A 12,647-nucleotide genomic window follows, 5' to 3' on the forward strand; every position below is an offset into this window, starting at 1 on the left:
CTCTGGGTGAAAAAGATTTTTTCTCACCTCAGTCTTAAATTACCTCCCCTTTATTCTAAAAATTTCATCTCATTCCATTTCAGTGATTACCTCAATTGTCAGTGCTGTCCATGCATGCGGCAAACAACCAGAATAGTGTCTGAGATAAGTAGAAATGCGTAGTGTCGTCAAAAGCAAAGGGAAATTGCAGCAGAAGGAATTGGAACATGACAACTTTTATCTCATTAAAGATGAGGTCTGATGCCATTTTCATCTGTTCAACTAATTTTAATATCAATTTGTAGAAGTGCACCTTTAGATTACTTATCAAAAAATATATAATTATATTTGCAGAGAACATGTTTTCAATATAATTGGTGCATTTGACGTCCCTCGTTACATCTACAATTCAGAAAGGAAGAAGTTTTTACCGTGAGTTTTAACTTTTTTTTATATAGACTCCACTGCTTCTGAATAATTTTGTATTACAGTGTAGTTTGCAGGATTAAAGTTTAATCTTTTCAAGAACAAATTCGAATTGTCGTCTTTTAGTTTCGATTGAATGTCTGGTTCACCTCAGTCACACAAAAACGGTGTTTATGTACCACACAAGCTTCCTCATATCTTTCTTCCATCTAAATCAATTAGCACAACCTTCACAAGTCCCGTACTTCTTCAGACTTTCCTTAAATGCATTTGTACTAGTGCTGCTTCTCCGCGCTGGCTGTAAACCTGGGCCGTCGTTCCCGTAAGTCCAGGCAGGGCTGTAGGTTAACCTGGCGGGACAGGCAGAGTTGAGCTGGATTTAGCGCTGCTTCTCTGCGCTGGCTGGGGGCAATGCTCCTGTCTGACTCCCGACGTCGCTGGCCACCCCCGGGGGGGGGGGGGGGGGGGGGGGCGGCGGTCAGGGCACTCGGGTGGGGTCGGGGATGGTCCAGTGGCGGTTCGGCAGCGGTTGCACGCCGGAGACCCAGGATCGATCCTGGCTGCGGATGAGGCGCAGGTCTGTGTCCAGGGCTGCCGAGAGTGTTTTTCGCTGGTGACCCTATGACCTGGGCATGCAATTCAAGCTCAGCTCTATGATCTTTGCCCCACGGACGTCTCCCTCCTCCAATCACCGCGCCCTATCCTCAGTCCCACTCCCCTACTTCCGCCTCTGACCGACACCTCCCTCCTCCAATCGGCAATTGGTTTTATGGCAAATTTAGCATAGTGTCCCAACTTTTCAATTTTGTGCCTTTTGGAATAAATAGAAGTGGTTGGTTTGCTAATCTGTGACCCAACTTCTAGAGATTGGTGTATTTTAAATGAATACATCTGTTCTGATCCATTCCTATGTGATTTCCCCAAATACCCTTTTCTTTAGGGAACTTATCTTTTGAACATAAATGCATAAATATCCAGCATCTTAGCAAAAGTTTATTTTCTCCTTCTTTGATGTTTCGGCATGTCTTAGCATCAAGTTAAGTGTTGTATGTATTTGATGGAAGGAAGATAAAATGGCCTTTCACTCACAGGGAAACTTGTGTGGTCCAATCATTCTAAGAACCTTATGCTCTTATCAGTTTCACAAAATCTTGATTCTTGCTTTTAGATTTAAATTATAAATGATAACTAACTCAGATAAACAAGGACATTTTATATAGTGGGACAGGCGACATCTCTGGATAGAAGGAATGGGTGATGTTTTGGGACAAGATCCTTCTTCGGACTGGAAACGTCACCCATTCCTTCTCTCCAGAGATGCTGCCCGTCCCGCTGAGTTACTCCAGCATTTTGCGTCTATCTTCAGTGTGGACCAGCATCTGCAGTTCCTTCCTACATATAAAGCATTCATAGTATATAGAGCATTTGTCTCAGGATTGTTGTACTTGTACTAAAATGTCATTTTTGGGGGAGTTTGGAAAAACATACTCCATATAAAACACAGTTTTTAAAAAAGTTCACTAAAATGTATTTATGTACTACAGTATTTCAATGACAGATCATAGTGAACCGTGTCTATTTGGAACTGCTCGGAACAAAGCTGAACTTTTTTGTGAGCGCTATACCATTATGCAGCAGGTAAGGGAGAGAAGAAAACAAACAACTTGTACATGTTTTTTATTGACAATTAGACTAAGTGGGACCTGTTGGGTCCCAGTCACACGGGAAGCCTGGTCCTCCAACGCAACCCATTCCCCAATGCAATATTCCACCACTCACCTGTTCCCCCCCCCGATGCAACCCGTCCCCAAAGCAATATTCCACCACCCAGGGGAGGGGGGTGTGGGGAAGGGGGGGGGGGGAGTGTGGGGAAGGGGGGTTTGATGAGGGTGAAGGGGGGTGTAGAAAAGAGGGGGGTGGGGGAAATGGGGGGGTGGTCGCAGCAGACTCTGCTCACCCTGCACCTTCAGCTTTCGGCCTCACGCAGGAGATCCCGGTCCCACTCCGGCTTCACTCAGAGGCTTCCGGTTCAACTCGGCAGCTTCCAGCTGGTTGTGCTGGTCGCCGCAGAAGCAGTCCGCAGGCTGTGCGCTCCCCGCGGGCTGCACAATCTGTACAGGCTGCTCAACACACAGCGCCCCTTCAGCTTTTTATTTTCCTCGCCACGTTATTTACAGCAGGTTCCGGAAGGGGCGGTTTTTACGATTTTTAAACCTTTTGTATTATTTCACCGATCGGAACAAAACTTATTTGACTTGCAGCAGAGGAGAATGGTGAGTAAGGTGGCAAAAAATCGTAGCGCTATGGGGGATCGTTTTTGTGCAAATTTAATCACATCGCAGACCGGTCAAGATGAGAGTTTTAGTAATAGTAGAGATAGATTTTCTGCATTTCCTATTTTACTTCAAAGGACTGAATATCATTTTAAAACCTACTAGCATTTTTAGTAGATTGCAAATTTGTTCAATGATTGAGGAATGGTAATAATCTCTGAATGTATCCCATATGCACTACATCAGCATTTAAAATATAGGTTGAATATTAATTTCAGTCTGAAGAAAGGCCCCCACCCAAAACGTCAATTATCAATGTTCTCCAGAGATGCTGCCTGACCTGCTAAGTAACAACAGCACTTTGTGCCTCATTTCAGCTGGATTTGGATAGATTCACAGGGGTTTTATAGTTAAAATATAATTGATTCAAAAATATGATTATTAAGATACTCATGTCTTTAAAATTGTTCTAAATCTGTTCCAAAGAAGAAATTTAATAATCTTATCATTATACTTTTCACATACAAATTCCCCACTATAAGAAAGGACCAGGTGCTGAGTTAAAATAAGTTGGATATATCAACAATGGAAGATTGGATTTTAGTCAAGTATTATTTGCAGTGGTGTTAATGAATCTGTTGCAACATTTGTGTTAATTTTATAGCGAACACACAGGCACGAATTATTTACACCTCCTGTGACAGGATCGCACCCTGATGAAAGCGGGAATAAATTTCAAGTAAGATATCAAATGTTCCTTAACAATTCTCTTATAAACATTAGTTGTTTCAAAGGTTCCGAGTGGTGGCGCCATCGAATGTGGCAGCCTCGCCAGCTGCTGTCCATCCTTTCATCCTTTTTGTTATTTTTAGTCTGTCTAAAAGTTTGTTTTTTAGTCTTTTTTATGTGGGGGGGAGGGGGAAACGGTCTTCTCAGTCACTTCCTGGTCGAGGATGCGTCTATTCTCCGAGCCGCATCTTCGCCCCCCCTCGCGGCCTACCATCTGGATTGGCGCGGCCTTTCCTGCCGGAGACCGGCCAGAGCTTCAGCAGCGGCGGAGCACTGAATTACCATCGCGGAGCGGGCGATGCCTTACCAGGGATCGCCGGTATTGGAGCTACGGAGGGCCTGCCGACTTTAACATCGTGGAGCTGTGGTTTGCGGAGATTCCAGCCACGGGCGGTGCTGACTTTAGCATCGCGGAAGCCTGGGATCTTTCGCCGAGGATTGCCAGTGTTGGAGCTCCGCCCAGCTCGCCCTGTGGACTTCGAAAGCTCCTGTAGGAAGCGGCCGATTCGGAACTCCAGGCCACTGAGAGTGTTCTTCCGACGCCGGTACTCCGATCATCCCGGCGAGAGGGCCTGAAAAATCGAGCCGCCGCTGCGGCGACTGCGGAGGCCTCAATAGGCCCCGACCACGGGTGAACAAGAGGAAGATGACTGAACATTGTTGCCTTCCCTCACAGTGGGAAACGTTGATTCCTCTGTGGGGGATTTTTATGTTAAATTCTATAGTGTTGCGTTTATTTAAAAACAAATTTTTATTTATTTATTTAAAACATATTTTTATTAGAAGTGATGTACAATAATATAAGACATGAATAACATATTACATTTCATGTACAACTTCTTATTTTTAATTTAATAATTAAAAAGAAGAGTAAGAAAAGCAAGAAATAGAGAGAAAGAGAATATTATATAGCTCGAAAAAGAAAACAAGAAGGTGATATGAAATAAGAAAGAAAAAAAAAGAACAGAGAAGAGAAGAGAAAAAGAGAAGAAAAAAAAGAGAGATTGAAAGGGATATACCTACTTCGTATCTTTACCCAACCCTCACCCGGTTCTGAAACACTTAATTTCTAAGGTTGTGTTGCACCACATGCTTGTAATAAGTCGATAAATGGAGACCAAATCTTTAAGAATTGGTCTGATTTGCCGGATAGGACGAATCTCATATCTTCAAGATGTAACATTTCCGACATGTTTGAAATCCACATTTTGAGCGTCGGTGTGGGCGCATTTTTCCAGAATTTAAGTATGTTTTTTTTGCCGTTATTAAGCCATAATCAAGTAGACATTTTTGAAACAAAGTCAACTTACATCCGTCTTCCCTTGATTCGAAAATAATCAGTTCTGTATTGGGGTTCAATTTTATTTTAAATAATTTTGTGCAAATTCCAAAAATTTCATTCCAAAATTTATGGAGTTTTATGCAAGAGACAAAAGAGTGTTTATTTAATTTATGCGGCTGCGTGGTAACTCAAATTTCACTGCACCAATTTGTGTATGTGACAATAAATGTAACTTGAACTTGAAGGTTCAAAGGTCAGTTTATTGTCACGTGTACCAATTAAGGTAAAGTGAAACTCGAATTACCAGTTGAATTGCATTCCTTCTGCATAGCAATCAAATGAATATTTGCATCCTTTCACCGTTTCTCTATTTTACTCTTTATTATTGTTTCTTGATGTCCTTTATGTAATTTTGAGGAAAAATATATTAAGATCAATTTGGCATAAATGAGGCATTAGTAATCTGGTGCTGTATTATTTAAAATCTTTTATTTTTATTTTCAGTTAAAAACCATAGAATCACTCCTTGGCAATGTCTCAAAGGTCGGAGAAGTCATTGTTCTGGGAATGATAACGCAGCTTAAAGAGGTAGGATAAACTGAGTATTTAGATTTCCAATAGTGTACTTTACTGTCACGTGTAGAGAGGTGCAGTGAAAAGATTTTGTTGCGTGCTAAGCAGTCAGCCGAAAGACAATAAATGATTACAATTGAAGTACATTCACAGTGTACAGATACATGATAAAGGGAATAATGTTTAGTGCAAGATAAAGCCAGTAAAGTCTGATCAAAAATAGTCTGAGGGTCTCCAAATGAGGTGGATAGGTTCAGGACTGCTCTTTAGTTGTAGGATGGTACAGTTATCTGATAACAGCGGGGAATAAATTTTCTCTGAATCTGGAGGTGTGCGTTTTCACACTTCTAAGCCTTTTGCCCGATGGGAGAGGGGATGTGTCTTGCTATGAGAGACAGATGAATTTCCCTGTTAAGATTCTAAAATGTTGAAAGGTTCCTTGATGAGATGCTGACAGACAAATGTATAGTGTACACCACATTCTGGAGTAACTGAATATTGATGTTTTTATTTATTTGTATATTATTACTAGATATTTGTTCTCTATGGGTTGAAACTTGAGCTGTTCATACTTCAAAATAAATTATTGTGGAAGTTATTTAATGGACATCATTAAGTTACATTATACATCCTTGGAGTGTCACAATTTTAATACCTAGTCTGCATTGAGCTCTTCGTCAGAATTGGTAGATACAGTGCCCTCCATAATGTTTGTGACAAAGACCCATCATTTATTTATTTGTCTCTGTACACCACAATTTGAGATTTGTAATAGAAAAATTACATGTGGTTAAAGTGCACATTGTCAGATTTTAATAAAGGCCATTTTTATACATTTTGGTTTCACCATGTAGAAATTACAGCAGCACCACAATGTTTGGGACACCAATGTCAAATGAAAGTAGTCATGTTTAGTATTTTGTTGCATATCCTTCGCATGCAATGACTGCTTGAAGTCTGCGATTCATGGACATCACCAGTTGCTGGGTGTCTTCTCTGGTGATGCTCTGCCAGGCCTGTATTGCAGCCATCTTTAGCTTATGTTTGTTTTCGGGGCTAGTCCCCTTCAGTTTTCTCTTCAGCATATAAAAGGCATGCTCAATTGGGTTCAGATTGTGATTGACTTGGCCACTCAAGAATTGACCATTTTTTAGCTTTGAAAAACTTTGTTGCTTTAGCAATATGTTTGGGATCATTGTCTTGCTGTAGAATGAACCGCCGGCCAATGAGTTTTGAGGCATTTGTTTGAACTTGAGCAGATAGGATGTGTCTATACACTTCAGAATTCATTATGCTACTACCATCAGCGGTTGTATCATCAATGAAGATAAGTGAGCCAGTACATTCAGCAGCCATACATGCCCAGGCCATAAAACTCCCACCACCGTGTTTCACAGATGAGGTTGTATGTTTTGGATCTTGGCCAGTTCCTTCTCTCCTCCATACTTTGCTCTTGCCATCACTCTGAGATGTTAATCTTTGTCTCATCTGTCCACAAGACCTTTTTTCCAGAACTGTAGTTGCTCTTTTAAGTGCTTCTTGGCAAACTGTAACCTGGCCATTCTATTTTTGCAATGTAGCCTCTGTATTTCTGTTCATGAAGTCTTCTGCGGACAGTGATCATTGACAAATCCACACCTGACTCCAGAAGAGTGTTTCTGATCTGTCGGACAGGTGTTTGGGGATTTTTCTTTATTATAGAGAGAGTTCTTCTGTCATCAGCTGTGGAGGTCTTCCTTGGCTTGCCAGTCCCTTTGTGATTAGTAAGTTCACCAGTGCTCTCTTTCTTCTTAATGATGTTCCAAACATTTGATTTTGGTAAGCCCAGGGTTTGGCTGATGTCTCTAACAGTTTTATTCTTATTTCTCAGTCTCATAATGGCTTCTTTGACTTTCATTGGCACAACTTTAGTCCTTTGGAAAGACTGGAGGAAAGACTAGGTGCTGAGAGCTCTCTTATACCTCAAGGAGGGGTCGCCGTGCTGGATCGACGCGCTGGAGCTCTGGTGAGCTGAGACCGCTGTGTTCAACACCTCCGGGCTGCGGGTCTGCGGAGCGGAGCGGGCGGCGCCGACTTCAACATCGGGAGCCTGGGAGCTCCAAACCGGCGCGGCCTTGTCGGCTTCGGAAGCCGCGGTCTCCAGCTAGATAGCGGCCGTTCCAGGTGGCCCAGCCGCTGAGTGGACTCTCCCGACGCCGGGGCAACAGCACCCGGTGAGAACGGCCAGGAACATCGGGCCTGCGTAGAGGCAATTGCGGTGGCCTCAATAAGCCGGACTTTGGGGTGAACTTGGGATAGGGACTGGACATTGTGCCTTCCCCCACAGTGGTAACCATTGTGGGGGGATGATTTTTTGTCTGTAAGGTAATCCTGTCAGTCTTTGTCCAAGATGGCTGCCATGAAGGGAGAGTGGATGCTGGCGCGCTTTAGCTGCCACTGCTCTCTCTTCACATTGTGTTTTTGATTTTTGTTTTTGGACTGAATTCTGTTTTTAATTTGTGTTTCTGTGATGTCTTTATTATTTATTTTATTCTGATTATATGTTTATATTTCCTGTTAACCTATGTAAGGTGTCCTTGAGATGTCTGAAAGGTGCCCAATAAATAAAATTTATTATTATTACTATTATTATTATTATACCAGCATTAAGGAGGCGTTTAAACACACCTGAGCAATTACAAACACCTGTGAAGCCATGTGTCCCAAACATTATGGTGCCCTGAAATGGGAGGGGCTATGTATAAACACAGCTGTAATTTCTACATGGCGAAACCAAAATATACAAAAACACCCTTCAATAGAATCTGATGATGTGCACTTTAACCACATGTGATTTTCTATTACAAATCTCAAATTGTGGAGTACAGAAGCAAATAAATAAATGATGGGTTTTTGTCCCTAACATTATGGAGGGCACTGTATATGGAATGAGATGCCGGAGGAGGTAGTTGAGGCAGGTACTATCATAATGTTAAAAAAAACATTTGGACAAGTACGTGGATAGGATAAGTTTAGAGGGATGTGGGCCAAACAAATACAGGCAGGTGAGACCAGTGTAGTTGGGGCCTGTTGGGCTGAAGGGCCTGTTTCTATGCTGTATGATTCTATGAACATGCAAGTTCCCGTTGGCCTTTATTCCTGATAAGCTTGATCGCGGTTGATGCAGGTATATCCATATCACAATTTTGATTAGTTGCGACTAGCCATGATTAGTAAGTTTGCCGATGACACTAAAATATCGTAGACAGTGAAGATGGTCAACAATAATTACAGCGGCATCTTGATTGGCTGGCAAGTGGGTTGAAAATCGGCAAATGGAATTTAATTCAGATAACTGGGAGGTGATGCATTTTGGGAGGCCAAAGCAGGGCAGGACCTTCACAGTGAATGGCAGAGCCCTGGAGAATGTTGCAGAACAGAAAGATCTACGAGTGCAGGTTTTTAAGAAGGAACTGCAGATGCTGGAAAATCGAAGGTACACAAAAATGCTGGAGAAACTCAGCGGGTGCAGCAGCATCTACGGAGCGAAGGAAATAGGCAACGTTTCGGGCCGAAACCATTCTTCAGAGTGCAGGTACATAGTTCCTTGAAAGTGGTGTCACAGGTGATATGAAAAAGGTTTTTGCTATGAAGGCTTTCTTCAGTCAGGGAGCTAAGTAGAGAAGCTGGAACGTTATGTTACAGTTGCACATTGGTGAGATGCCATTAAGTTGGATGAAATGCAGAGCAGATATACAAGAATATTGCAGGAACTCAAGGGCTGCGAGGTTGGGCAGGGCTTCGATCCTTGGAGCGCAGGAGGCTCGGGAGTGATGTAATAGAGGTGTATAAAATTATAAGGGGAATAGATAGGGTGAATGCACAGTTTTTTACCCAGGATGGCAGAATGAAGGTTGGAGAGGAAAGATTTAATCAAAACCAGTGGGGGAACTTTTCCACATAGAGGATGGCGGGTATATGGAACAAGTTGCCAGAGGAGGTAGTTGAGGCAGGTACAATTACAACATTGAAAAGACATTTGGGCAGGAGCATGGACAGGAGTGGTTTAGAGGGATATGGGCCAGGTGTTGGCAAATGGGACTAGCTTGGATGGCCGTCTTGATTGGCATGGATGAATTGGGCTGAATGGTCTGTTTCAGTGTGCCTGACTGTTGGGAGTGGCAATCTATGCTTGAATTGTCTGTTAGTTGAGAAGTGACGAGTGCTTGAGTTCACCTCTCGTAATTGTGTACATTGGTGTTCTATGAACCTTCATTGGTACATGCTGTCAGAATATGTGTACATCGAGCAGAGCATGTTCTGAGTGTTGTGACGTGGAGTTAGCACCGTGGCTGATAATTCAGAACCCCATTCTGGATGAAAAGGATTAAGGACAAAAAGTTTTGAAAGTGAGCAAAAAGTCCTTTCATCATGCTAAAATTTAATAATAGTTTCTATCTTTGTGCCTTCTATAAACTGAAGGATACTCGTTAATGTTGACAGACAATATTAATTGTATTTTCTATTTCAGGGGAAATTCTTTCTTGAAGATCCGACTGGAACAGTCCAGCTTGAACTTAGCAAAGCCATATCCTTTTTGTGGTTTCTATACTATCTATATTTTATTCTTTCCCCCTTAAGTGATGTTAAAAGCTTCATTTTAAATGTATACTTGAAGAACATCTGCAGAAATCTTGAAGCAAAATGAGTGAAATTAGAGCTATTAAGAATTTATTCCTAGTGGTACCTGTGCTGGCAGCAAACCTTCCACTCGAACTGTTGCTAACTGAAGCATATTTCCTTTATATATGAGATGCAAGAGGCTGCAGATGCTGGCATCTGGAGCAAATAAAACCCAAACTGCTGGAAGACCTCAGCAGGCTGAGCAGCAGAGGGATGGTCGATTTTCGGGTCAAAACTGTGCCTCAGGAATTCGTTTTTTGTCACATACCAAGATACAGTGACAGACTTTATTTGCATGCTATCCAGTCAAATTATAGCATGCACAAGTGCAATCAAGCCACACACAAGTACAACAGGTAGCAAAGAGCAAAATATCAAGAGTACAGAATATAGTGGTACAGCATAAGTGAAAGATTCCCAAGGAGGTAGGTTGGGAGATCAGGACCTCATCCTAGTTTACGGGAGGATATTCAGTAATCTGATAATAGCTGTTTGTGAATCTCATAGTATCTGCTCAAGCTTCTGTATCTTTCATCTGCTAGAAGTAGAGGGAATGACCAGGGTGGAAATAATCCCCGATTTCACCCTGATAGTGTGAAGTGTAGATGGAGTTAATGTTGACGCCTCTCGAAAATAAGACATGGAGATTTGTCAATGCATTAAACTTAAGACCTTCCCAATGTGTGGAGCGATGGTGGCCAGTATATGAATTGAGGGGGTGGTACGATACACTGGTCCAGAGGCAGAATGCGATGATCTGCCTCGTCCCTTGCTCTTGTTTCCATATACTGGCTCTATTCCTTCTACACAGCCCTGATGCAGGGTTCTGACATGAAATGTCGACCATATCTTTGCCTCCACAGACCCTGACCCACTGACCTCTTCCTCTTATACTTGCTTTACCTCAGCCGGGAGAATAACATCTTGCCTCCGTTTTTTCGCTCTTTCATGAGAACAAAATACCAAAGTGCGGCAGTTGGGCGACTATAATAGGAGCTTTCCTCAAATTTGATGTACCGTATTTCCCAGCAAAGAAGATGCTATTTTTTTACCCTAAAATAAGGCCCGAAAATGTACCTGCGTCTTGGAGGCCGAAGGATAGGTTGTCAGCCAAGAACGATAGACTTGGCTATCCCTCAGTACAGCAACATCAAGAACGATGGTCCCGGGTGGCTGCGAGCAGCCGCCGGGATCAATGAGCGGAACCGGCTGCCACCTCAGCGCCTTCTGCCCGCCTGCCAGCCACAGTGTCCTTCAGCACAGGAGCAACCGGTGGAGGTGGTGGTTGGTGGGTACCTACTAGGTGGAAGGCTGGCTGCACCGTACCGGGCTCTCTCCCCCTCTCTCCTTCTCCCCCCCCCCTCCTTCCCCGTTATGTGATCGCCCTGAGCCAGGATGTCCCCGTCCCTCAGACCTGAACCGTACAGTGCATTGTGGGACAGGTGAAGATGGAGGCAACCCGGTCCTCATTGCCTCCTTCGACCAAACCCTTGATCCTGTCCCGCCAGCCTTTTTTTCAAAATTTAGCCACTCAAAATGGGGGTGCGTCTTCTTCGCCGGGAAATACGGTTTGGTCCCCTAATTTGAGGAAGGACATTCTTGCAATTGAGGGAGTGCAGCGTAGGTTTACACGGTTAATTCCCGGGATGGCGGGACTGTCATATGCTGAGAGAATGGAGCAGCGGGGCTTGTACACTCTGGAGTTTAGAAGGATGAGTCATTGAAACATATAAGATTGTTAAGGGTTTGGACCCGCCAGAGGCAGGAAACATGTTCCCGATGTTGGGGGAGTCCAGAACCAGGAGCCACAGTTTAAGAATAAGGATTAAGCCATTTAGAACGGAGACGAGGAAACACTTTTTCTCACAGAGAGTGGCGAGTGTGGAATTCTCTGCCTCAGAGGGCGGTGGAGGCCGGTTCTCTGGATGCTTTCAAGAGAGAGCTAGATAGGGCTCTTAAAAATAACGGTCAGGGGATATGGGGAGAAGGCAGGAACGGGGTACTGATTGGGGATGATCAGCCATGATCACAGTGAATGGTGGTGCTTGCTCGAAGGGCCAAATGGCCTACTCCTGCACCTATTGTTTATTAATATGTTCTCCAGTGTGATATTGAAGTTTCTTTTTCCTGTGGTAATTTCTTTAACTACAGTGCACCAGTTTCATAGCGGTTTATATACAGAATCCTGCTTTGTTCTTGCAGAAGGTAAAAGAAAATAATACAGTTATTTTGGCACTTGAGAAACAATGTTGAGTTCTTGTGTTAAATATACTGGCATATGAAATGGTGATATTTTATCAAATGCTATTTGTGAAAGGGTATTTGCAAATTGCCTCTTGATAGCAGTGATAAGAAATTAACATTATGCATGTCTACATTTCAACAAGGTACTATAATAAAGAGGGAACTTGTATTCATGTGTAAACTCCTATTGCTTTGGGATATCAAGGCACACCACATTGCAAAACTATTTCTCAAACCTCATGTTGTGGTGGAGGGAAATGTGATTGCAGCTTTGTGAGTCACTGGTTCGGAAAAGCAATAAGTTTTTTTTTAGTTTTTTTTAAAATTTATTAGAAGCAAGTGTACAAAAATAGAACCAGCGGCACATAAAATTATATCGTTTTTGTACAGCTTCACTTTTAACTTTTAGCTATAGTTGG

The 12,647-nt window shown here is 42.8% G+C and overlaps 1 protein-coding gene across 1 annotated transcript in view; it reads left to right on the forward strand.

The window, feature by feature from the left end:
- pole2 (DNA polymerase epsilon 2, accessory subunit) overlaps positions 1–12,647 on the forward strand; it is a 37,689-nt gene that overhangs the window by 6,504 nt on the left and 18,538 nt on the right. The window contains exons 4-9 of the mRNA XM_033026548.1: positions 334–411; positions 1,950–2,043; positions 3,343–3,417; positions 5,254–5,337; positions 9,833–9,889; positions 12,141–12,189. Of these exons, the coding sequence (XP_032882439.1) occupies positions 334–411; positions 1,950–2,043; positions 3,343–3,417; positions 5,254–5,337; positions 9,833–9,889; positions 12,141–12,189 (437 nt within the window). The remainder of the gene's footprint in view (positions 1–333; positions 412–1,949; positions 2,044–3,342; positions 3,418–5,253; positions 5,338–9,832; positions 9,890–12,140; positions 12,190–12,647) is intronic.

Source organism: Amblyraja radiata, chromosome 9 (genome assembly GCF_010909765.2).
Source record: "Amblyraja radiata isolate CabotCenter1 chromosome 9, sAmbRad1.1.pri, whole genome shotgun sequence".
Taxonomy (NCBI): Eukaryota; Metazoa; Chordata; class Chondrichthyes; order Rajiformes; family Rajidae; genus Amblyraja; species Amblyraja radiata.